Source organism: Panthera uncia (assembly GCF_023721935.1).
Source record: "Panthera uncia isolate 11264 chromosome A1 unlocalized genomic scaffold, Puncia_PCG_1.0 HiC_scaffold_17, whole genome shotgun sequence".
Taxonomy (NCBI): Eukaryota; Metazoa; Chordata; class Mammalia; order Carnivora; family Felidae; genus Panthera; species Panthera uncia.
In genome coordinates this window covers 120,380,216-120,406,788 of record NW_026057577.1, presented here as the reverse complement: position 1 = coordinate 120,406,788, position 26,573 = coordinate 120,380,216, and the positions used below count along the sequence as shown (strand labels likewise).

The window sequence follows — 26,573 nt, the reverse complement described above, 5'->3', positions numbered from 1 at the left end:
GTCCCCCTCTTTATTTTGAGACAGTGAGTGGGGAGAGGCAGAGAGGGAGAAGTCCCAAGCAGGCTTTGCACAGCCCCCATGAGGGGCTCAAACCCACAAACAGCAAGATCATGACCTGAGCTGAAATTACAAGTGGGAATCCCCACTGACTGAGCTGCCTAGGCGTCCTAAAATATGTTCCCTTTCACAACTCTAAGTTCACTACTTCCACTATAGAGCTCCAGTCTAGCCACCTTTTTAAAAATTTTATTTATTATTGAGAGAGACAGAGTATGAGCATGGGAGGGGCAGAGAGGGTGACACAGAATCTGAAGCAGGCTCCAGGTTCTGAGCTGTCAGCACAGTGCCCGATGCGGGGCTTGAACTCACAAAACTGTGAGATCATGACCTGAGCTGAAGTCGGATGCTAACCCGACTGAGCCACCCAGGCGCCCCTCCAGCCTAGCCTTCTAACTAGAACTGCCACCAGGTTTATTCAATTCCTTCTGAACACTTCATGATGTCCCAGAGGCGTTGCAACAAAACCCGAGTTTAGTGTTTCCCCCTCTTGCCTCCCCTCTTGCCTCCATACTACTCTACTTCCTCAGTGAAATGAACAAATCACCTCTTTGCCATGGCCAGAAAACTGTCATCAAAGATTCCTATCTCCCTGGTAATATTTTTGCATATATGATCTCATGGAATGTTCACACAGCCTGTTACAGAAGGAAATGGGAGGGGGGCTGGAAACTCCCTTTGATTTAGATATTCTCGTTAGAGACCTCCCTAACACAGCCAGTCCTGCCACTACCTTAGCCCACTCCTCATTTTCACACCATTTCAGAACCTGCTTCCTGATTTTCCAGCTTCAAGACTCATGACATCCACATCACCACCTTCCACATTTATCTTGATAATGAAAACTAACCTTAGTGCCACTGGGGGGGGTCCAAAACCTTCAATGACTTCTCATTACATTAGCACTTTACTACTTGAAACTTTTCATCTGCTCACAGCTTACTTACACCTCTAGATTCTTCCCTCTCTTGACAAACCACACTATCTGTGATTAAAGGACCAAATAAATACATGACACAAGGCACTCAGTATTTCTGGTTCTCATTTCAGCCACACGTTGGTGATACTCATCTGGTCCTGAGTAGCCTCTGCCCAAGAAACACAAATTCCTCAGCAGTTCAGTAAGGTGATTAGGTGGCTCAGGTGTCCCTTTTACTGTCTCAATAGAATTAAGTGGGGCATCTTTTGTCAGACTGGGACCTACTGCCCAAACCTCAACCCTCAGGATATCAGCCAATTCATCAGACATGAACTTCTGCAAACTGACTCAACTGAATACACCTGTTTGCACTCTTCAGAATGTGCCAACCCAGCCCCATCTCTTTCCCATTGCTTCTCCCTGGGCTTTAAAATCACTTTTAATTCATCAGGGCGGTTTCATTTGGTCCATGTGCCTTCCATGGTCTGTGGGGAGAATTACCACGGAGCCAGAGTAGTTTTCAAAACTTAACTCTGTGCTAAGGGTCACACACATTGGCAAATGAAGTAAGCTCACCTTATACTCCAACACACAGGCCTTTGTTAATGCATCCCTGCCCACCAGTCCCCACACCCCCTTCCCCTTTGCACCAATGCTTTTCCTGACCTAGTATTCAGTTAATTCCACAGGTCTTCAGGTCAGTGCTCATTTGCCTCAAAGCCTAGTTATTCTATACTGGCCATTACCTATCTTAATGGGTCCCTCCATCATTCAGGAACCAACTAGTAATAACACTGGAAGATTTCAGAAAGACTTTGCAATCAAGTCAGATTATTTCATTTCAGTTCTCTCAAGCCGAAGTATAGCTAAGCCGTGAACGATGGAGGGTTAGCATGCAAATGTACCATGCAGTCAAAAATCCACGTGTAAATTCAATTCCCCCCAAACTTAACAATGGACTGGAAGCTTTACTAGTTAACAGTCAACATACATTTTATATATGTATCATACACCATATTCTTACAATCAAGCTAGATATAATGTGAAGAAATCATCAGGAAGATGTCTGTAGTGCTATACTGCATTTATTGAGACAGTTCAAACCGGTTGTTCAAGGACCACCTATAGGTTTTAGATCAAAAGCAATTTCATAAACTTGAACCTAATTATTTTCAGCTGTCTACTGTAAAAGCACCTTTGCTTAACTATTTGTGCTCACAAACACATGAAAGTTACCATTAGCCTTCTAGTTTACCAGTGAGCAGAGGCACTGAAGTTAGGAAAATCACACTAACAAATGATGGCAGCCAAACTCCAGGAACCATACTCTTAATAGATCCCTAAAGTACAGAGCTCTGTCATTTCAGATCTTGTATCAGGAAGCCCAATATCGGTTTCTATCAGCAGGAGCTCCTGTACAATTGAGTGTAAGCTGTGATCTGAAGTATGAGTTAGGAGCTAAAGAGAAAATCAGGAGGGCAAAACTTAGCTAGTATCCTGGCAAAGCATTATAGGGTGCAGTAAAGTAAGGTTAGCGAGTCACTGAAGATCATGAACATCCTCCACAGGTCAAGTTGCAATCAATGAAAGCTATAAGTTAGACAGTACTTGACCACTCTATTTTATGGTGACTGTTCGATCACTTGTGCTCCACTTAATCTTCTCTGCTGTCACTCCAACTAAGTTGGCCTTGTCACATTTCAAATAACGGACAATAAACCACCAGAGCTGGGAAAGCATGGTAAAAAATTTCAGAGCACTTTAACACAGAAAGATCAATGATCATTTGAGGGTTACAAAAATTCTCCTGGGGACCTTATTTATCATTGCCTTTTGTCCACAAATCTACGTTTACATATTTCGCTTTCCTTTACTTTCTATTCAATCCACTGCGTTTGCATATGGCCCTACAGACTTTCTCTTAACCCACCCAAGTGTTTTGGACTCCCACCTAGCAAGTAGCTTCAGGTATTCACTCAGCTGGCCACCTTAAATAACACATAAGCCTGTATACTAGACACCAACCAACCGTTTTGGAGACTCTATGAGCTAACATCACCTTTCCAAAACTCATTCAACACCTGTCCTTCACGTTCTCACTGGTACTCCAAATCCTATCACACAGGATTAATGACCACTCTCCAATCATTCATTAGACTATAGCAGATAAAGGCTACTAAAAGCACTTATGCTTTCTCATTTACTCTAACATTTTAAATATCCATGTATGTCACATGAGCTCTGCTGTGCTCATACTTTCTTTCCATTATCTTCCAGTGTTGTCTGCTTGAAGACAACCCAGGTCAAAACTAGTGCCCCAGAACAGGAACTTAACAAGTAACTCTAATATTAAGTTGTCCTATCCCCAATCCTACAGTAATTCACTGATACTACAAGGCAATTAAAAATACCTTAGCACACCACACATTTTTTAAAACCAGAACATTTATTGTGTGACTAATCCTTGAAATCCTTAAGATGAACTGGATGCTGCAACAGCTGCCCTCTTGGGTTTAGGCGTTGTTCCTTCACGGAATCCATGCCTGCGTAATGTTAAAAACAAAACCATTACTTCAGCAACTCCAATATTTACATTTCAACTTTTACTAATACAGATTTAAATGAGCTTATCTCAGTTGAATGCTGAAATCAGTATTAAATTCATATGTTCAGACATTTATTTTTACAACATCACAGATAAGCTGCAACATTTTATTTACTACTTCTGCATCAAATCACCCATTTTAAGCATATATTTAACTGCAATTGGAAAAAAGGTCAACAATTTATTTGGTTGTACTGATCACTGGGCCAGTACTTCTCTCCAGATTAAGAGCCCTAAGGTTATTTGTGAAAATGTGTCCCTAGGCTATTAGGCAGTATCCTTTAACCAAGGTAAAAAAAGGAGCAGATTTAATGGCGGATATTTTCTAAACTGCTTAACTATGCTTTACATTTTTAACTTTTAATATGCATACACACTAAGGCAATTAAAAATACCTTAGCACACCACATATTTTTTAAAACCAGAACACTTATTGTGTGACTAATCGTTGAAATCCTTAAGATGAACTGGATGCTGCAACAGCTGTAGTTATCCCCCTTTTAAAGACTTCTGATCAGTTCATGCTCTTAAACGGACATTAAACTAGCAGACCACTCAATGCTAAGCCCACACTACTGTACAATGCTTTTAAGGGCAAAGAAAGGTCATCTCAGCACATGAACACAAACACATGTAAGTGTGTAGTGTTTACAAAGCCTCAAAATTCCTTGTTATCTTTTAAAATTAGAAAATCTGGAATTGAGGGGGCAAAGGCCAGGGATTCCCCAACAAAGAATGATCTTAGTTGAGACCTAAGACACCTTAAAAGATGCCGTTAAAATGCAGTTTCTCTGAAAGTCCAGGTTGGAGCTGAAATTCTGCATTCTAACTCTAAAGCCTGGCTTTGACAAGACAGAAAAGTATCTTTCATTCTATACTAATGCAATAACTATGACAGTTGTCTATAGCAGATTTGCTCAAAGCCACAGAAGTGAAGGCCTGACCCTGGCCTCATTCACTACTGTCCTGACAAATTTTGGTGAGAAAGATGTAGATTATCCCTGGTATTATTACATTTGAGGGAGTCTAGCTCAAATCACTCTACATGTTTATAGCTTATACTATTGCTCACTGAAAGATTAACAAAATGCAGATTAACTGATCTGAAGTTTACAGTGGCAGCAAAAAAACAAACAAAAAAAACCTTCCAATGAGTCATTCCCACCAACCAGGGTAGTATCCCTAGTTTACAGTAGATAAAGAGGTTCTTGTTTAAGCTCACAGAACCAATTAGGATAGAAACACAAAAACTGTACCTGAATCTGCGGTATACAATTTTTAGGTGCCTCATTCGACCGGTCCCAGTGGTATTTCTTCTTTTAGCCTTGGCACTCCAGTTATCTAAAACATAAATTCAGGTCAGGTTCTAACTGGTTTTTCCTACACACGTTGTACGCACTGTCGGTCAATATACTTTAAAAAGTGCCTTGTTTTTTAAATCCACTTCGTCCACATACAGATGCACTTTTATGTTAAGTACCAAGTACTGCCCAAAGCCATGCCCACTTAGGTACAACGCAAACAGACTATTAACATCCTTCCAACAGCTAACACAGTTGTGTTGAAACATCAATCAACTTACACTTTCTCTTTCGCTTGGCAGGATAGCCACATTTGCCACAGGTCGACTTCTGAAGGTGGTAGGCCTTCGAGCCACAGCGGCGGCACAACGTGTGCGTCTTATTGCGACGCTTTCCAAACGATGACGTCCCCTTCGTCTGCAAATGGGATGAACGATTCGTTGATCTAATAATTTCTATATGAATTCCGATGTTTTCAAGATAAGAAAATTAACTCTTTAAGATTTTTAAAGACAGTCTACGGCTGAAACTGCAGCGGAAGCTTCTAACTTTTTAAATGCTAAATTAACTACCAGCATTTCACGTTACCTAAAGCCTTCTGCAAGAGTTGCTGTATTTTGAAATCAGCTACGTTTTTTTTTTTTTTAAGAGAAAAAAAAACGCAAGTCGCAAGACGAAATAAGGTGGTGGTTTTCCTACATATTCCGACCCCCAAAATCTAAGAGCTCCTGCCAGGTCTCCCCTTCAATGAATTCCTTTGCTTACAGAGCCAAACACTCCCAAAACATGCTTCTTTTTCCAGTTCTCATCCGAGGACAGGGCTGTGGGAGTTCCCCCAAAATCAAAGGGAGCAAGGGACCGAGACTGGCGCCTGCTCCACGGCTGCAGATTGAGTACCCCAGTTACAGTTAGGAGCCATTCTACTGGCCCCGTTGCTGCCCACCCGCTCCCCTTATCAGGAACCTTGCCGACCCCCTAAGGATGGCAAGGAGGACAACGCAGAGGATGAGGATGGAAGGCGATTCCAGAAACCCTTGAAAGAAACTCACCATCTTGTTTCCGCAACCGAGACCAAAGAGGCCGGAAAAGAAGGCACTTCCGCTATATGGTGGCTCAGAAGCTTCCGCCCAGGCAAGTACTTCCGGCGGGACCGGTGCACCGTTCTCAAACGCCCGTAGCGCAGTGTGGGTGGGTCTAGAGGAGGATCCAGAGCCAGGCGGAGCCAATAAGGGTTTCAGGGCCGGGTGGCGGGAGGGCTCACAGCTTCCTGGTGTCCGAATGGGCGTGACTTCGGTGGACCCGCCTTGGCCGAGAGCAACGTTCACGTCAGAGCTGCGTTCTTTGTGCGCCTGCTCGTTTTCTTCCACCTTCTTGAGTTCTCAGAGTTGTGGCCACACCGCAGATTTCAGTGGGGAATCTAGGGGTGTCCGTGCTGACCCTGCGCTACCGGCGTGAGGTGTTGGGTTCGGGATGGGACTGGAATCCCCAGCTGGGAGAAACTAGCGCTTCTGGCTAGCCGCTCTTGGCTGAGCCGGTTCTTCCCTAGAGGTCGTCAGCGGTATGGAGAACACCGACCGGCCTCTGAAGAGCTGGGTTCTGAATCTAAAAACAAAGGCGAATCATGTTTTTTTCTGGCTGTAGTAATTTAGTGGCAAGTATTTTGATCTAAAATTATATTGTGTCCAGGGAACCTGTAGATGTAGTTTCCTGCACCCTGATGTGAGGAAATCTGATTTGGCCCCTTTAGGTAGGGCCTGGCAGTCTGTACTTAAGCACTTTTATTATTTAAAAAAAAAATTTTAAGAGAGCACGTGAGGGTGGGGGAGAGGGGCAGAGGCAGGGAGAGAGACAATCCCCAGCAGGATCAGCTCAGGGCCCAACCTGGAGCGTGGTCCCACTACTCTGGGATCATGACCTTAACCGAAATCAGTATTTTGTTGCTCAACAGACAGAGCCATTCAGGCACCACTAATTTGTTTCGTTTTAAGCCTCTTGAGTTTGTAGGAACTTACTAGAACCGTAGTAAGAAACAGCACCTAATGCAGAAAGTTCCTGGAATTGCAGTTTAGTCTGGGCACTTAAATGTTGACCTCCTCTTTATCCCTTAGCTGCTGACCCCTCATCCCCGACCTGCCACTATCTCGAGGACAGAGACTGCCCTGTGAACATTTTTGTTCCCAGCCCCTAGAAAAGAGTCTAGTACTTAAACAGCAACTGTTAACATGTTCAAATTAAATGTCTGATTTCTAGAGTTCATTTTGTTCTGCTAGCAGTTATTCCATTACCTTTGCTAATATCTCACAAGTGACAGCCACTGAGGTGGCTCTAATGCCGTGGGGACCTACGTAAGCAAACAAATCTAAGCCTGTAAATGCCTCCACGTTGGGAAAGCAAAACATTAAGGAGAGGGTGCCTGGCAGTCAGAGCACCCGACTCTTGGTCTCAGGGTCTTGAGTGGGGCGTAGAGAGGACTTAAAAAAAACAACGAACCAAACAAAAAACAAACACAAAACCACTAAGGACAACCAATTAAAACTAACTAGGCTTAAAGTTACACCCAATCAAGTCCTTGCCTTTCTTTGCTTCTGCACTTTCTGTTTTCCCAGGCTCTTGAAGTCTGAGACTCCTAACCACTTCTGGTTTGACACTGCCCTATTAGAATTGCTCAAACAAAACTCTTCAAAATTTAAATATGCCTCGGTTTATCTTTTAACAACCCCTTGTGATTACATTGGCCCCACCAGATAACTTCCTTAGCTCAAGATCAGCTGATTAGCAACCTTAATTACATCTGCAACCTTAATTGTCCTTTGCCATGTAACCTAACATTTATAGGTTGTGTTAATAAGGACATAGACGGGGGGGGGGGGGGGGGGGGTGGCAGTCTGCCTAGCACAGGTGTCCGAATAAGTGAGATTAGAAAAGGTAGGGCAGGTGGCAACCACTGAGGAACCAAAGCAGTATGACTGGCACTGTGTGAGATTCTTTTTTTACTCTCCCAGTTGTAGACAGGGAAAGTGAAATATTTTTCCTCTTTGATGTAAAGTAGTTGTTTTTGGTATGCTTGATTCCATGCTATTTAGGTCCTAGTCAGGTTAACCCTTAGCTCTGCAAAGCCAATTCAGAACCTCCAGGTTCCATTCCAAATGGCATGTTTAGGTCAGGAGTAAATGAACTTCTGAAACATGATATATGCTGCTACCTAGGTATTTGCTCTATGACATGTTGCCTTTCAGCAGAGAATGATGGAGACTACGTAAACACTGCATCCATGATTCTGATACAATCCAAGGCTCTTGACCACCAGAACTTGGCACTAGCCCTCCTTTTCCCCCCACCTATAGTAAATGAAATTACTGCTTTTCTTTTTATATTTAAAACAATGTTTATTTTTGAGAGAGAGAGATTGTGAGCAGGGGAGGGGCAGAGAGAAAGGGAGACACAGAATCCCAAGCCCAAGCAGGCTCTGTACTGTCAGCACAGAGCCCAACATGAGGCTCAAACTCATGAACCGTGAGATCATGACCTGAACCGAAATCAAGAGCTGTCGACGCTCAACTGACTGAGCTACCAGGTACACATTCAACTTTTAAAAAGAGTGTCTTGCTGCGTATAATCTTTTGGGACTTAAAGTTTTCCCTTAATATATGGTTATCTTCTGGGTCACTGAAGGTCATTCTTTTTGAATGGTGTATACTGTTAATGCAACACTAGAGTTTATTTATCCAGTATCCTGTTGATAGTTATTTAAATTGTTTTGTTTTCAGGTTCTTGTGAACTACATACCTATAAATAAAAACCACCCAGGTAATTTTTTTTAGAAAAATCAAAATGAAGTAAATGAAGTCTGCTAATAAAAACAAAAACTATGAAATATTAAAATAAATAGGAGTGTTTAAAGTAGAAAGTATGAATTCCTCTGTCATCATATCCTCAGAGTTAACCAGTGTTACCATTGGGCTATCTCTCTCCTGACTGTGTTCTTTTAAATCTATATCTACATATGCATATAATATATATATGCTATGCACATTTTAATTTTTTAAACAAAAATGGGATCTTAACTTGCTGTCTTTCATAATGATATATCATGGCTATTACTAGCTGTCAATATGTATAACTCACTTCATCCTTTTTACTTATTTATGTATATATTCTTTGTTAAGTAAACTCTGTCCCCAATGTGGGGATCAGGATCATGACCCTGGGATCAAGAGTCGCATGCTTTACTAAGCCTGACAGATGCCCTGCTTTCGTCCTTGTAAGCTGTTCTTTTCTGTTTCACTGTTGATGTATCAACATTTATTCCACAAATGCCCACTTTATTTAAATCTTGGTTATTTAAAATTTTTCTGCTATTATAAATAATGCTGTCATGAAGATTCTTACACATGTATCTTTGGGCCTTTGTCTGATTATTTCCTTAAGAAATTTTCTAGAAGTGAAACTGTGGAGTTGAAAGGTATAAATTTGTATTATTTTTTACTTTTAAAGTGTTTATATATTTTGAGAGAGTGTGTGTGTGTGTAAGCAGGGGAGGAGCAGAGAGAGGGAGAGAGAGAATCCCAAGCAGGCTCCGTGCCCAGCACAGAACCTGATGACATGAGGCTCAGGAACTGAGATCATGATCTCGGCTGAGATCAAAAGTCAGACACTTAACCGACTGAGCCACCCAGGCACCCCTTAATTTGTATTTTTATCTATCAGCATTTATTTATTTATTGCTGCATATTGCCAGATTTCTCTCCAGAAAGAGTTAATCAATGCATTCTTATCACGAATAGAGCTCAGAGCAGGGAATACCTAGTCCAAACTAAATTTCAGGAGAGACTTCTCAGAGGAATTGACACTGGGGCTGAGTCAAAATGAGACCGAGTCAGGTGAGCAAAAGAGCAGATAAATAATCTATAGGGAGGCAGGCCTGGCTGGGTTTAGGGCTGGCTCCACTCCCCACCCCCCACTTGTTTGTACTTGCCCTCTCCGATGCTAGATATCTTTGACCTGTTTAATCTTTGCTGAATAGAATTACTCTTTGCCATTTTTTTTAACTTGTATTTATTTACTATTGGAACGGTTTCAAAATCCATTTCCTGGTCTAGAGGACACAGGAACAATGGCTGCCAGGAGTGTTCCTTCAGAGATCATAGAAAAAGAACGAAAAAAGTTACTTGAAATCCTCCAACACGATCCTGATTCTGTCTTAGATTCGTTAACCTCTTGGGGGCTGATTTCTGAGGAAGAGTATGAGACTCTGGAGAATGTTACAGATCCCCGGAAGAAAAGTCGAAAGCTGTTAATTTTGGTACAGAAAAGGGGAGAGGTGAGCTGTCAGCATTTTCTCAAGTGTTTACTTAGTACTTTTCCAGAGTCAGCTACTGTTGGTGGCTTACAAAATGGTAAGTTGGATTTCTGTACTTTTTTGGGGGCTAAGAGTAAGAGTGACAAGGCAGATTCCCTGAAAAAAGAACATTATTGCCTTTTGTTTTCATTTGTCTTTCTACTGGAGATAATTTTCACTAACATATGAAAAAGGGGAAAAGTGTCCAGGATTTTAAAAGTAGGGAACAATGTATTTTATTGGTTTAGGGGATTGATAAGTTTTTGTTCAAACTGTATCCAAAACTTGCAGTTTTTTAGTGCTAGTATAAACTGCTTATTATTCAATAAGTAAATTCATGGATATTTTACAACCCCAAGACCAAATGCTGCATCTTTCACTTAGTATAGCCATTTTGGACATATCAGAAAAGTGATTTTGTAGCACACCTATATGGTGGATCAGTAACTTCATTTTTTTTCTGTGATAAGAATACCTGCAGAAGCCTACTCTTCTGAAACAATTCAAATGCTAATTCTTCAATGTTTAAAGATAATTAGTGGCAGATGAGGGAGTAATTCTTCCAGAATGGATTTTTTAGTGACTCTGTACATTACTACCAGAGACAGATGTAGCTCCTTTTTCTAAAAATCTAAAAAATATTGAAGATTATTTCAAGAGGTATTAGAGAGGTAGAGGTTCAGCCAAGAAGGTTCATGTTAACAGTCTGTAATGTAGGACAAGACCCATGTGCTTAGAGAAATAGATATTATTATTTCTAGAACTTACTATTCCAAATTAGAGCTATTTGCTTCCCAATTAGAAATTATTAGGATCAGATTTCATCAGCAATGGCCCTAGGAAATCTGACTTGGTTTTGGGTCACAGTAAATCCACAAGTCAGCACACTATTCATAGGATTCAAATTTTCTGTTTCGCTCATGTACTCTTTGAGTTTGCTATGAAGAGCCAAACTTTTGAGCAAGGTAGGAATGTGATCTGATTTTTTTCCAGTGAGAGAAAGAATGACAATTGACTTGTTATTTGTCTGGGAGATGCTAGGTATTCTTATCCTCCAGTTTTGAAATAAAGAAGAGAGATGATGCTTCGAGGTCTTTTTGTTAATTTGAAAAAACAAAATACCCCCCCCCCAACTTTCTTGTGCTTTTCAGAATTTTTAAAACATGAGAATATAGAACCTCTTCAAGCTATCGGGATAAGCAAGAATTCAGAAGATGTTTTTTCCTCCGGAGAGAAACAGCCCGAGAATCCTGAAATCACAGTGTCCTTCAAAGAGAAAGAACACCTGGATATGGGAATTTCTGAGTGCTTCAGGGACACGAAAACTACTTCTAAGGAAGCTGCTTGGTCCTCAAGGGAAAATGAGAAGGAATACAACACACCAAAAGGCATATTGCCACATTTAGTTGAGAACGTTAAATACGAAATTCCAGCAACCATTGAGTATTTACAGGATGGACAGAGATACGAGGAGCCAGATGATTCTTTGTACTTAGGAAAAGAGGAGTATTTTGAATCTGTTGGACACTCTGAAGATGGAGAAACCTCTGTGGAAGAAGAAGATTATAATGACTCAGAGCACGGTATTTATGATGGCGAAGAGGGCGCTGCATATTCAGAGACCACACAGTTCTCTGATGAAGAACAGAGTTATGAGGATTCCGAAACTGGCATGTCATTCGCAGCGGAGGAGGAGAAAAGGATGGAAGGTATGGCCATACTATGTGGTAGTTGGGCCACAACTTATTTTTAGGTTTCCACGACACAATGGGGGAAGGGGTAAGGAAAGACACCAGAAAAGCAGCTACTCAGAAATTCCTTATGCCTCTCTAATTTGGAATTTCCTTATGGGTGGATTTGACAGAGAGGAAGACCTAGGCCCTACAAAATGATGGACAATATAAGCAAAAATAAATACTGACTGTCAGCTTACAGGTTTCTGCAGTCACCTCCATGGTACATATAAGTTGCTAACCACTAACTTTGCTCAAATTAAGCCTCAAATTAAGCCTCTTAAGTCATTTTAGTGCCTTTGTGACCAGTCAGAGGGATATGGAGATTATGGGCCTAACTACTCAAGTGAAAATCAGAGAGGAGCTTATAATAATTGGATAAGATCCCAAAATATTGGTACTTGGCTTGATCCAGTCATAAATTATCATCTTGATAAGGGAAATTATATTGGTATCTTGAACTGGAATATTTCTGAATGAAAATTCAAAATGTTAGAAATGCTTCATTTGGAGAGATATTGGCTATGAAAATAAATATCACCAACTTCTGAGCAGAGAAGGGAAAGAAACATAGCTATTGTCTCACACTCAGTCCAAATCGTGGGGATCCATCATCCAGTTCTAGGTAGGAGAGGAGTAATGTCCTCCTCATCACACCTTGTATTAGTTTGCTACTGCTGCTGTAACAAAGTGCCACAAAGGAGGTAGCTTAAACAATAAACGACAGAAATGTGGCGTCTCAGTTTGGAGGCCAGAAGTCTGAAATCAAGGTTGGTTACTTCTGAAGGCTGTAAAGAAGAATCTGTTCCTAGTTTCTGGCAGTTTGTTGGACATCTTTGGCATTCTTTGGCTTGTAAAAATATCCCTCTTGTCTCCCTGGGTGCATTTCTCTAGGTCCCTAGGTCTCTAGGTTCTCTAGGGGTGCATTTCCCCTTTTTATAAAGACATTAGTCATACTGGATCAGGGCTCACCCTAATACTTCATCTTTACTAATTATATCTGCAATGACCCTATTTCCAAATAATATCACGGAGGTATTGGGGGTTAGGAATTCAACATAGGAATTTGAGGGATACATAATTTAACCTACAACACAATTCTTTTTTTTTTTTCTTTTCAAATTTTTATTTAATTATAGGAAGTTAACATACAATGTAATATTGGTTTCAGGAGTAGAATTCAGTGATTCATCAGTTACATTCAGCACTCAGTGCTCATCACAACAAGTGCCCTACTAATAATATCCATCGCCCACCTAGCCCATCCCCTGCCCACTTCCCTCCATCAACACTCAATCTGTTCTCTATTGTTAAGAGTCTCTTGTGGTTTGTTTCCCTCTCTCTTTTTTATTTTTTATTTTCTCCCCTCCCATATGTTCATCTGTTTTGTTTCTTAAATTCCATATATGAGTGAAATTATATGGTATTTGTCTTTCTCTGAATGACTTATTTCGTTTAGCATAATATACTCTAGCTCCATCCGTGTCATTGCAAATTACAGTATTTCATTCTTTTTTTTTAATTAAAATATTTTAGTGTTTATTTCTTTTTGAGAGAGAGAGAGAGACAGAGACTGAGCATGAGTGGGGGAGGGGCAAAGAGGGAGAGAGGGAGACACGGAATCCAAAGCAGGCTCCAGGCTTTGAGCTGTCAGCACAGAGCACCACGTGGGGCTTAAACTCATGAACCACGAGATCATGACCTGAGTCGAAGTCGGACACTTAACCTACTGAGCCACCCATATACCCCACGAGTTCATTCTTTTTAATGGCTGAGTAATATTCCATTTACAACACAATTCTTGTTCCACCCTCACTCATACCTTCCCAATCCATAGTCATTTTTAGGCCTCATTTTTTTAAAAAATTTATTTATTTATTTTGAGAGAGAGACAGCATGAGCATGAGCATGAGCATGGGATGGGCAGAGAGAGGGGGAGAGAGAGAATCCCAAGCAGGCTCTGCACTGCTGGCATGGAACCTGACATGGGGCTCTATCTCACAAACTGAGATCAAGACCTGAGCCAAAATCAAAAGTCAGATGCTTAAATGACTGAGCCACCCAGGCGCCCTAGGCCTCATTCTTAATTTTTAAAATTTATTTACATATTTCACTTATCGTATAGGGTTGACTTAATTATTCACTGCATAGTATCATCATTATACTGTGAAAAGCCCCATGTCTTTTTATTCCCTTTTTCTTTATTCCCCATTCCCCTTATTCTATAGGTAACATTCTAATATTATGATGTGTTTCTTGCATGTTACTGTTTACTTTGTATGATCTTCTTTTCTATGTCAGTTATTTAGTGTAATAATAGAGCTTATCAAAATTCAGTTGCTTAAAACAATAAGTGTGTATTATTATTCATGTGTCTGTAGTTGGCTGGGCAGTTCCTCTGGTCTTTCCTGAGTTTTCTCATGTGTCTGTGGTCAGCTGGCTATAGACTAGTCTGTCGTCTTCTGGTAGTCTAGTCTGGACTTATTCTTGGACTAGATGGGGCATATTCTTTTTTTTTTTTAATTTTTTTTTTCAACGTTTTTTATTTATTTATTTTTGGGACAGAGAGAGACAGAGCATGAACGGGGAAGGGGCAGAGAGAGAGGGAGACACAGAATCGGAAACAGGCTCCAGGCTCCGAGCCATCAGCCCAGAGCCTGACGCGGGGCTCGAACTCACGGACCGCGAGATCATGACCTGGTTGAAGTCGGACGCTTAACCGACTGCGCCACCCAGGCGCCCCTAGATGGGGCATATTCTTACAGAGAGGACACAGGAGTATGAGAGAAGGCAAGAGGGAGAGAGAGAAAGAGACAGAAGAGAAGGCTTAGATTTAGTACTATCATGCCATCTGAATTAGTTTCCTAGGGCTCAAGAAAGCACTACACAAGGGTAGCTTAGGACAATGGGAGATTTATTGTCTCATAGTTATGGAGGCCAGAGGTCTGAAACCAAGGTGTTATCAGGGTCAAGGCTCTCTGCAGGCATTAGGGAAAGAGCTGTTCCAGTACTCTAGTTTCTGGTAGCCTCAGTTATTTCCTGGCTTTAAATGCCCATTTTCTCTCTGTGTGTCTTCAAATCACTTTCCCTCTGTGCATGTCTCTGTTTTCAAATTTCCCCTTTTTGTAAGGACACCAGTCATACTTGATGGGAGCTCACCCTAATGACCTCATTTTAATTTGACCTCTGTAAAGATTTTGTTTACAAATAAGGCCACATTCTGAGGTACTGGGGACTTCAACACAATTTTTTTTTGGGGGGGGGAGCACAATTCAACCCATAACACCATCACTTTTGCCACATTCTGTTGGCCAGAGTATGTCACACAAAGACAGTTGTGACATACTCAAGAGTTGGGGAAAACAGATTCAAGAGTTGGGGAAAAATAGATACCACTTCTTACAAAGTAATATTGCAGAAATCCAAAATATATCCAGAAAGCCATTAATTGGGGCTATTTTTTGCAATTAATCTAGCACCTTTAGTAAAACATGTCAAGGAAAGTTTCAGTAATAATGTAGTTCTGACTGGCAATGTAACTCTAGTAGCTAACCAATCCAGTCTAGTTGGCTGGAGGCATGAGGCTAACTCGGTCTTTTTCTCTGTAATATTTGTTTGTCTATGCAGCTAGGAACTCAAAAAAAAAAAATCCAAATGTATCTGATTCAAAGGGGAAACATCATTATGTTTTTTGTTATGTTAAAATTCATGACAAAAAAAAAATCACAGTGTCAAATCTAAGTCTCAAGAAGGCTTATGGTGTTGCTTTGTGTGCTCTGCACTGTATAAGGTCAACTTGTGTATAGACTATAGCAATCAGCTCCCTTCCCTTCCAGCTTACAGTTGAGTTCATCCCGTGGCGGGAACCCATATATTTACCGTTTCCTGTGCCCTTTCTTCCTGAAGATCTAAGATTTAATGTGATGTTGTTTCCGTTTAGCCTGAAGAATTTTTATTTATTATTATTATTTTTAAATTTCTTTTAGTGTAGGTCCATTAGTGGGAAATTCTCTTATTTTTTGCTTATTGAGAAATGTCTTTATTTTGCCTTCATTCCAGAAGGATATTTTTGCTAGATATTGAATTATAGATTGACAGGTTTTCTGCCTTCAGCACTTTATGGATGCCATTCCTGTCTTTTGGCTTCCATTGTTTCTGATGCTAAGTCTACAGTTATTTTATCATTGTTCCCTGTAAGTGTTATTTTTTTACTTAAAACAAATTTTTTTTAGCAGTTAACTCTTATATAGTTAGATATGATTTTCTTTGTTTTTATCCCCCTTAGGATTTGCAGAATCTGTAAAAATTTTTTTAACCAAATTTGGAAAATCTTCAGCCATTATTTATCTAAATATATATTTCTGTCCCACTTGTTCCCTCCTCTCTTTCTGACACTTCAAAATTTTCAACGTTTTTTATTTATTTTTGGGACAGAGAGAGACAGAGCATGAACGGGGGAGGGGCAGAGAGAGAGGGAGACACAGAATCGGAAACAGGCTCCAGGCTCCGAGCCATCAGCCCAGAGCCTGACGCGGGGCTCGAACTCACGGACCGCGAGATCGTGACCTGGCTGAAGTCGGACGCTTAACCGACTGCGCCACCCAGGTGCCCCTCTTTCTGACACTTCAAGTATATATATGTTAAAGTTTTTATTACTCTTCCATGGGTTCTAAGGCTTTATACATTGGACTCAAATTCAAGAATCTCCTTTCAGTAGGTGGCAGCTAAAATCATTTCTTTTTGCCTTAGCTGGGGTATTTTCATAAATTTTAAGTTTACAAACATATATTGGGTTCTAGATATTATTGCTTCTTAACTTTTTTTCTTTTTATCCATTTTTGTGCTTGTTGATTGTATCATTGTTGCTCTGTATAAGATTTGTTTACTCTGTTGCTTCTGGGTATGGTATCCAGATGAGCTCTGTAGTAGTCAGGAAAGACTAACAAGTCCATACCTTGTCAGTACTTGGCCTGGGCTGTGTGGGTACCAGTTTTTGTGCTGAAGAAACAGAGGATTGTTGTCCAAAGGCAAAATAGGTGATAGGCAAGAGCAGGACCTAAAAGCTTTCCTGCAACCTAGCCTCTCACTGCCTCCCCTGGGAACCCTTTTTACTAGCCCCAACTCCTCCCTTACCTTCTTAGCCCAACACATATTCCACTTGAAGCAACTTTTAGACTGTCCAAGGATTTCTTAGTTATCTTTGTTAATCCTTGAAATCCATACCTTTCTCTCACTTCTGTTGTTTCTTACCAGGCTAATTTTATAGGGGATCGAAGAAGCTTATGCTCGTTTGCCAGGAGTAAATACTACCAGGAGTAAAAAAAAAAAGTGCTCTCTGACCTTCTTTCTCTAAGCACTATCTCTGTATTCCCAAGAAGTGGTTAGGAGGTATATTAGGAAATGGGAGATTAGGAGAAAGTAGGTACAGCACCTAAATTCTGAGGAAACTTTAATGGACATAAAAACGTTCATTTCTCCAAACTGTAGCAAGAGATACATTTAAGAAAGAAATCAGGAGCACCTGGGTGGCTCAGTCAGTTAAGGGTCGAGCTTTGGCTCAGGTTATGATCTTGGGGTTTGTTGAGTTTGAGCCAGTGTCAGGCTCTGTGATGACAGCTCAGAGCCTGCAGCCTGCTTCGGATTCTGTGTCTCTCTGTCTCTCTCTCTGCCCTCCCCACTCATCCTCTGTCTGTCTCTCTCTCAAAAATAAATAAATATTAAAAAAAGAAATTAAAAACCAGAAAGAGAGAAAGAGAAAGAGAAAAAGAAAGAAAGAAAGAAAGAAAGAAAGAAAGAAAGACAGGAAAGAAGAAAGAAAGAAAGAAAGAAAGAAAGAAAGAAAGAAAGAAAGAAAAAAAGAAACCAGTTTCGGGGTGCCTGAGTGGCTCAGTCAGTTAAGCAGCAGACTCTTGATTTCGGCTCATGTCATGATCTCACCGTTCTTGAGTTCAAGCCCTGCATCTGGCTCTGTGCTCACAGCATGGAGCCTACTTTGAATCCTCTGTCTCCCTCTTTCTGCCGCTCCCCTGTACACACTCTCTCTGAAAAATAAACAAACATTAAAAAATATTAAAAAAACAAATCAGTATCATCCTAGAGAATTCCTCATACACATGTGCATATCATGGAATATTAGCAAGGTTTTTCATCATTGCATACAAACATTAGCCAAAAAATTGGAAAACCTAAATGACCATCAGTAGACAATGGTTAAATAAGTAATGGTCCATCCAAATCATGAAGTACGATGGATTAGCTAAAAATGAATTAAGTCAATCTGTGTATGAACTGACTTAGAAGAATTTGCAAAGAATACCATTAAGTGAAACGAAGTCGAAGAATCATTTGTTTAGGATAATATGATTTATGTAAAAATAAAATAGCATCCACTGAACCAAATGATATATTTCTCTGTGTTCATGCATTACCTATATACTTGCATAGAAAAAGGATGGGAAGCAAATATACGTAACATATTGGCATCTCTTAGAAGGAAAATGGAATTGGCAGACTGGCAAAAAGGAACTTTCACTATATTTGTATCATTCCATCTTCTTACAATGAAAAAGTCAATTACTTAATTTTAAAAGTCAGTGAAGGTAGCTTAGATTCTGAATGTGACATTCACTGAATATCTTTTTCCCTACAGAAAGAAAAAAGGTATTTAAAGATGTCCTGTCATGTTTGAACATGGATAGGAGCAGAAAGCTTCTGCCAGATGTCGTTAAACAATTCTCCTTAGATCGAGGATGTATGTGGACACCTGAGACTCCAGGAGACTTAGCCTGGAATTTCCTGATGAAAGTTCAAGCGCTGGATGTCACGGCCAGAGATACAATCCTCAGACACAAGGTTCTGGGTGAGGGTAACAAAGAGGAACTGCTGACTGGAGTAGAGAATTTGGAAATTAGAGACATACAAACCATTAATCCCTTTGATGTTCTTTGTGCATCTATGCTCTGTTCAGACAGCTCGTTGCAACGCGAGGTCATGTCAAACATGTATCAGTGCCAGTTTGCTCTTCCCCTGCTCCTGCCAGATGCAGAAAACAACAAAAGCATCTTAATGCTGGGGGCCATGAAGGGCATTGTGAAGAAGTGGTCAGCACAATCTTCAGGAGGGCCTATAGGGGATACAGAAAAGTGCCTGACTCTCATGAAGATGCCTGTCATCTCTTTTGTGCGCCTAGGATACTGTAGCTTCTCCAAGTCCAGAATCCTCAACACACTGCTTGTCTCTGACCAACTAAAATCACACAAAATCTTTCTCCATCAGGATTTTACTGGCCCGGTGTTTCCCCGGCAGATCTCTGACGGCCTGGTAGAGATAATGTGGCATTTTCCTGATAGCGATGGTCTAATGGAAAATCCTAGTGTTTTCCAAAAGCCTGTTGCTCTGGCCAACCTTCGTGGAGATCTAGAAAGTTTTTGGACACAGTTTGGTTTCTTGATGGAAGTTTCCTCAGCTGTGTTTTTTTTCACTGACTACCTAGGTGAGAAGGAGTGGGACTTGCTAATGTTTTTAGGAGAAGCTGCCACCGAGAGATTCTACTTTGTCCTCAGTCCCCAGGCCCAGGAGAGTGAAGAGACACAGCTTTTCCAGACGACTCTGAAGTTGAAGCCATCACAGCTACTGTTTTGGAAGGGGGAGGCACCTGGGGAGAGAGGGAAGAATATTGAGGGTCTTCAAGCTGCTCTCCAGGAAGTGATGTCCTCTTCGCTCAGATGTGTGTCTGTGGAGGACATGGGCTCCCTGGCCAGGGAGTTGGGAATCCAGGTAGACCAAGACTTTGAGAACGTTCAGGGGATTCAAACTCCCCCTAGTGAAAATTTGTCTGGAACAGCTAAAGATGAGAGACAAAAAAGACCCAGTCAGTCAGAAAGCTCATGTGAAAATCCAGCTGTGATGTCTGGAGAATCTGGGGCTAGCCAGAATCTCCAGAATTTCTACCTCCTCCCAGGATTCGTGCCTCGTCTGGAAAACTGTCCTTTACCAACCAGAATTGGAGGGAACTTTAACCATGTTTCTTTGAAAGCCCCCTGGGTTACAGGCTCCCACTTTTGGTCAGAGCAGAGGTCTAAGTGGTTCTGTCCCTGGCCCTTTCAGAAAACAAGGGCCTATGGTCGAGGTAAAAGTTTTGGGTTTCGGTACTTCCAGCCCCAGAGATTTTATTCACCTGAAAGATTCACGAAATTTTCAAGAACTGCTTTGGGACATCCTATGACTAAAACAATTGGAGGACTACCAAGACCTGTGTCTCAGCATGTACACGCCTGGTCCAGGAGACCACAGACAACAGGAGCTCTTGAAAGGTCTGTGGTAGTGGTCTCCCAGGTAGGTCACTCCCACTCCCTGGGTCTGCAGCCAGCAGAAGCAGCTGGGAAGTCACAGCCTAAGCAAGGCTACACCCATAGAACACAGCCACCAAGGGCACCTGGGAAACCTATGAAAACAACATCCCATATTGAAGGTTTTTACCCTCAGGCCTTTCAACCAGCAGGAGCCACAAAAAAACCTTTAAGGCCTGCCTCTCATCAAGGAGCCAAACTGAAGACACAGGATGGGCCTTTAAATCCAGCCTTCCAAAGGTCCAATAGCAAATGTTTACCCAGCTCTCAGTTCAAACCGAGTCAGCCCAAGCCATCCCAGGTCAAACACTCTCAACCTGTGCCCTCTCAACCCAAACCCACTCAAACAAAACCCACTGAGTGCCACCCCTCCCACGCTAAACCTTCTCCACCCAAACCCACTCAGCCCAAACCATGCCCATCCCAGTCCTCCCAGTGTAAGCCTTCTCAGCCCAGGGCCACTCAACCCAAGTCATCTAAGACTAGTCCTGCACAGGCTAAGGCATACCATGCAAGAGCAGGGCCCAAGAAGGCTGGGAAACATTAAAGTGCTTACTCTAGAGACCTATGAAACGTATCCTTAACCCAGACCATTGCTCTCATGTGGTAACCTGAAGAAGAGTGGTGGTCATGGTAAGAGACCACTATTATTAGCATGACACAGAAAAAGAAAAGATATACACAACCTAAACGGTATCATTAAAACATTTGTAAGAATGATTTTTTCCAACAGGAAAAATATGAAACAATTAAGAGTAGAATCGAGGAGTAAATAAATGAACTAAATCCAACCTCGAGTATTAGGTGATATATAACCTGAATCCGAGGAATGGGGCTGTTGAGACCACCCCATAAAATAAGGCTCAGGCTGCCTGATTGTTGCAACAAAAATTGCTCTAAATGTTGGCTGCTCCAGAGGTGTCTTGGTCAAAAGTTTGTGGTCAATATCAGCCACTAAGCAGATAACCTTGTTTGTTTGAGGGATGTTTAAATCAACTTACTTGTGATAATAGTTCCAATTTGCTTGGATAATATAACTCTCTCATTTGACCCTTACATATAGAAATAATGAACTAACAACCAATGATATAAATTATTTTGCATTAACTTGGGTATGATTTGACTATGTTTTATACTTAAAATGTTTGTAATAGTTAAGATAATTTGGCTTATTAGAGGATCTTATACATTGTCCTCAAGATTCCAACTTAAAATGTATACTTGAGTTTTTAATTTTAGAGTTGTGACTTTTTAAGTTGAAAAGATTAAGATAGGTTTACAAAGCTTGTAAAAAGCATTGCAATGTTTAACAGAACTTAAGATTTACAAAATTTACAATTTTAATTCATTGGATTCACTATTATCCTAGACATACAGGTAAGTTCTGCTAATTAGAAGGATAAGTAAAAGGAATGTATTAAATTTAGAATATTTAAGCAAAGTTTAATTGTAAATGACATAAAATATTATTAAAAGGTCACTTTAAAGATTCATGTTAAAATTCACTAGATGTAGAAATAAAATAATAAGATTTGTAAATTGGATTAAGACCTCTGGTTTTTGGATTTTGATTTTTGAAAAATTAATACTAATTTTTAAGTACTAAAATAACCCTGCTTGTCTTTCCTGGGTTTTTTTTTTTTTTTTTTCTTTTTTGCCTTCAAGGACACCAAGGGAAAAAAATCATATTGATGCATAGTTAAGAAATGATCTTTAAAAAGGAATAACTAATCTCTGAGAACATTCTCATACTATAATAGGTATCCTTCATTTGTGCCTGTTTTAAGCAATTAATATTGAGTATTTAGAGGGTGCTAAATCTCCTAAGGTTATTGAAAGGATGAAGAAAGAAGGGACTATGCATGTAGATTTTTCTATTTGTCTTTTCAAGAGAAAAAGCGTAACTATCATAACTACAAAATCTTTGATGTTAAAGTGGAGCTTCTCAATGAAAATAATCTTTTTGTTGTTCAAACTTTTGAAATGAGCAATATTAGTGATGTTTTAAAAATGTTTTTCTGAACATTTCTTCAAGATTAGTTATTGGAGGAGAGAACTTGTTGGGCTCTTTGTTACCAACAGATTCTGTGTCAGTTTGGGTCATGACAATACATATGTGGTTCATTCAAATCGGACACCTTTAGGAGAGTTTAATAATGGGACTATTTATAAAGGGCTGGACAAGAGGTATAAACAGTGTAAAAGAGAGGGCAGCACACTGGATGTGAGTGCGAGGCACGTTGTCACCCCAAGATCTGAAGGGAGAGGGGGGCAGTGCTTTCTCCAGTCAGAAGAGCTGTGTAGGGAAGGGTCTTGGGTCTGGCTGGTTGAGGGGGACAGCAGGCTACAGTGACCCACAGGGAGTGATTCCGGGGAATAAATATTTACTCCACACCCGATCTGATGGTGCATCCCCTTGGCCAAAGCCAACCAGAAACCAGGAAACAAGGAACCCACTTAGGCAGTTCATGTTGATCAGTCTTAGGGTTCAGAGCAGGGTGGAGAGTGAACCTGGAGGGGCAAACAGATGGCACTTAACAGATTTCTCCCTTTCCATTTCATTCTTCCTTCCTTTTCTCTTTTCTCCCTTCTTCCTTCTCTTGCACTTATTTATTGAGCATATATTATGTGTAAGGCATTGGAGCAGGAACTGAGGAGACATGGAAAGAGAATGAGAAATCCTACTATAGTTGTGAGACCCTATAAGTCTGTTTCCTCTTTATTATAAAACTATAAGCTTCATTGGGGTGCCTGGGTGGCTCAGTCAGTTGAGCGTCCGACTCCTGATTTCAGCTCAAGTCATGATCCCAGGGGTTGTGGGATCGAGCCCCTCATCGGACTCTGTGCTGAGCATGGAACCTACTTAAGATTATCTCCCTCTTGGGAAATACATATCAAAACCACAATGAGATACCACCTCTCACCTGTCAGAATGGCTAAAATTAACCACTCAAGAAACTACAGATGTTGGTGAGGACGCAGAGAAAGTGGAACTCTTTTGCACTGCTGGTGGGAATGCAAACTGGTGCAGCTACTCTGGAAAACAGTATGGAGTTTCCTCACAAAATTAAAAATAGAGCAACCCTAGGAGCCAGCAATTGCACTACTAGGTATTTATCCAACGGATACAAAAATGCTGATTCAAAGAGGCATATGCCCCCCCCCCCAATGTTTATAGCAGCACTATCAACAATAGCCAAATTATGGAAAGAGCCCAAATGCCCATCGACTGACAAATGGATAAAGAAGATGTAGTATATATACACAATGGAATATTACTCGGAGATCAAAAAGAATGAAATCTTGCCATTTGCAACAACGTGGATGGAACTGGAGGGTATTATGCTAAGTGAAATAAGTCAGAGAAAGATACCATATGATTTCACTCATGAGGAATTTAAGAAACAAAACAGATGAACATAGGGGAAGGAAAGGAAAATAAGATAAAAACAGAGTGGAAGGCAAACCATAAGAGACTCTTAAATACAGAGAACAAACTGAGGGTTGCTGGAGAGGAGGTGGGTGGGGGGATGGGCTAAAGGGTGATGGGCACTTGGGAGCACACTTGTTGTGATGAGCACTGGACATTATATGTAAGTGATGAATCACTAAATTCTACTCCTGAAACCATTATTACACTATATGTTAACTAACTTGGATTTAAATAAAAAGAAAAAAAAAGATTCTCTCTCCCTCTGCCCCTCTCCCCCTCTCACCCTTGTGCTCTGTCTCTAAAATAAATAAAATGAAAAAAAACCCCACAAAAAACCTATAAGCTAATTATATATAGTTTTGAAAATGCAAAAATAGACAAAAGAATATAAAAATAGTCTGCAGTCTCTTAACTCAGAGGGTAATGTAGCCCTCTGACTCACTAATAAGATTTTCATAAATTTTTTCTATTTGTGTATATTTATAGACAGCACTCAGTTACATATTCAAGTCTATGCTATGGTTGAATGTGGCAAAATCAAATAAGGGAATAGTCTAGTTTGTTTTGGGACAGGCAGTATAAATATGGTCTGTTTTGGGACAGGCAGTATAAATAGTATAAAATATTGGTTTTCCAGACTTAAGAAAGTCTGAATTCAGGACATGAACTATAGTTAAAGGGCATCTTTGTATAATGCACAAGTTCAAGTGTTATAAGTCAAATGTGCAAAAATTCAGAACCACTTGTTTATATGTGTGTCATTTACTAAATTGAGAGCATTCAATTTGTACTTGGCTTTTTTTGTTGTTGCTGTTAGCAGATTGAAGAGTCTACCCAATGACGCCTCTTTCAACACCTGAAAATCCTTTCTTAAACACCTTAAGTCAATTTGTATTTTTTACAAGAAAACCAATAAAGATTACCTTTTTTAAAAAACATTGAAAAAGTGTGTTCTTTGTTGAGATGCTGGAAAGGAGTATATTCCAATGTCATACAAAGTCTGGCCATAGGGACAAAGCTGCCTCATAAATCACACTAGCCTCATAAATCTATGTTTTACCTACGTGCATGGTGACCTTCTGCATTTCTTTATGTCTTAGAATTTTTTATAGTCTCCTTCTTGGTAAGGTATAGCTCCCTTTCTGATGTTTGCTATATAGGGTCCATGTAAGCAAAGTGTCTGTTGGGGAAGATAAACATGACACTGACTGCCAAGGATTTAGAAATTTGATTTAATGGGTGCTTCTAAGTGGTAACTGGTTAAGGGTAGTTCTTAGTGTTTGTTAGGGTAAAGCCTAAGTAAGCTGTGATAGCAAAGGCAAGGCAAAAAATATAGTGGCTTAAATTATATGGGAGCTAATTTTTCCTTCGTGTATATAACAATACAGTCTGTCTAAGCTGATGGAGCAGCTCTTCTCCACAGGGCTCATCAAGAACTAAGTTCCTACCACCTCGTTACTCCATTTCTTTGGACATTGTCCTTTTCTGTACGATTGAAGTCACTCTTGTTACCTTGATGCAATTCACAGAATGTGAGAAAAGCCATATTCCAGAGAGTAGCCTGACTTAAGTTAGGGATGATTTGAAATTGTGCACTGTCTTTCAATCACATTCCATTGGCCCACACTTGGTCATATGGCCACATGTAGCTGGAAAGGAGGCTGGGAAATGCAGTCACCGGGTGGGTGGCCATGCATCCAGGAAGAAGAGAAGAAGCAGCACTTTGCCTAAATATCATAGAATATCAAGAACATCAGAGGCCCAGGGGCACCTGGGTGGCTCCATCAGCAGAGCATCTGATTTCAGCCTAGGTCATGATCTCGCTGTTCCCAAGTTCGAGCCCTGTGTTGGGCTCTGTGCTGACAGCTCAGAGCCTGGAGCCTACTTCAGATTCTGTGTCTCCCTCTTTCTCTCTGCCCCTCCCCCACTCATGGTCTGTTTCTCTCTCTCTCAAAAATAAATAAAAACCTTAAAAACTTTTAAATAAAATAAGGTTGCTACTGTGATCTGGGTATTGTCTGCTCTTGATCCTAAATTATACACAAGGGCCATAATGTTTTCTATTATTCTATAATAGAAATACAAACTAGACTATTCCCTTATCCCGGGTATTAGCATTCTTCACACTCTTTTGGCAAGTTTCCTTAAATTCAGAAGTAGTGATTGTATAACATGAGCATGCATAACAATCACCCAACGTGGTTGTTAAAATTGTGTATTACAGGGGCGCCTGGGTGGCTCAGCCGGTTACGCATCCCACTTCGGCTCAGGTCATGATCTCTCGATCCATGAGTTTGAGCCCCGCGTCAGGCTCTGTGCTGACAGCTCAGAGCCTGGAGCCTGTTTCAGATTGTGTGTCTCCCTCTCTCTCTGGCCTTCCCCCACTCATGCTCTGTCTCTCTCTGTCTCAAAAAAAAATAAATGTTAAAATAATAATAATAATAAAATTGTGTATTACAGATTGGCTCAGTAAGTCTGGGGTAAGCCTGAGGAATGGCCTTTTAACAGGGACTCCCACTGAGGCAGAAGATCCTGGGGCCACATTCTGAAAAACCCAGAGAGGGCCCAGGCTGCAAACCTGTTTTCAGGTGCTCAGAGAAAGAAATTTTCATCTGGACCAGGAATCCGGTCTGGGGTAATTTCCCTTCATTTATAATTCTCATTAAATGCGTTGTTCATCTCCTGCTGGAAAATTGTGCACTTAAGAGCTGTTGGAAGGAGGTGATAATGAGGTAAAAAGTTTTAGCCATTTAAGATCAGGACTGTTCTGTTCTACCTATAGGTTTCTATATCTAACACTTCACATTTTGTCTGCAAGTTTTGTACCTGATTAAATTTA

At 40.6% G+C, this 26,573-nt stretch overlaps 2 protein-coding genes and 1 non-coding gene across 4 annotated transcripts; 1 reads left to right on the top strand and 2 right to left on the bottom strand.

Moving 5' to 3' along the window:
- Positions 1–3,403: 3,403 nt before the first annotated feature.
- RPL37 (ribosomal protein L37) lies at positions 3,404–9,012 on the bottom strand. Its single transcript, XM_049648918.1, has 6 exons — positions 9,008–9,012; positions 6,387–6,484; positions 5,932–6,260; positions 5,164–5,299; positions 4,838–4,922; positions 3,404–3,519 (listed from the first exon to the last, which is right to left on the bottom strand). Exons 1-6 carry the CDS (start codon positions 9,010–9,012, stop codon positions 3,450–3,452), a joined length of 723 nt encoding a protein of 240 aa, XP_049504875.1. The 3' UTR covers positions 3,404–3,449.
- Positions 3,601–3,680, bottom strand: LOC125935901 (small nucleolar RNA SNORD72). The gene has a single exon (XR_007461879.1). It is a non-coding gene; the product is annotated as a small nucleolar RNA SNORD72 (small nucleolar RNA).
- Positions 9,013–9,397: 385 nt separating the features above from the next.
- CARD6 (caspase recruitment domain family member 6) lies at positions 9,398–26,293 on the top strand. Of its 2 annotated transcripts, XM_049648718.1 has the most exons (4): positions 9,400–10,278; positions 11,372–11,929; positions 18,603–20,287; positions 26,195–26,293. In XM_049648718.1, exons 1-4 carry the CDS (start codon positions 9,996–9,998, stop codon positions 26,216–26,218), a joined length of 2,550 nt encoding a protein of 849 aa, XP_049504675.1. In that variant the 5' UTR covers positions 9,400–9,995; the 3' UTR covers positions 26,219–26,293. The 2 variants fall into 2 exon arrangements, with proteins under 2 accessions (XP_049504674.1, XP_049504675.1); XM_049648717.1 differs by lacking the exon at positions 26,195–26,293 and having other exon boundaries at positions 9,398–10,278; positions 18,603–23,934.
- Positions 26,294–26,573: the final 280 nt, after the last annotated feature.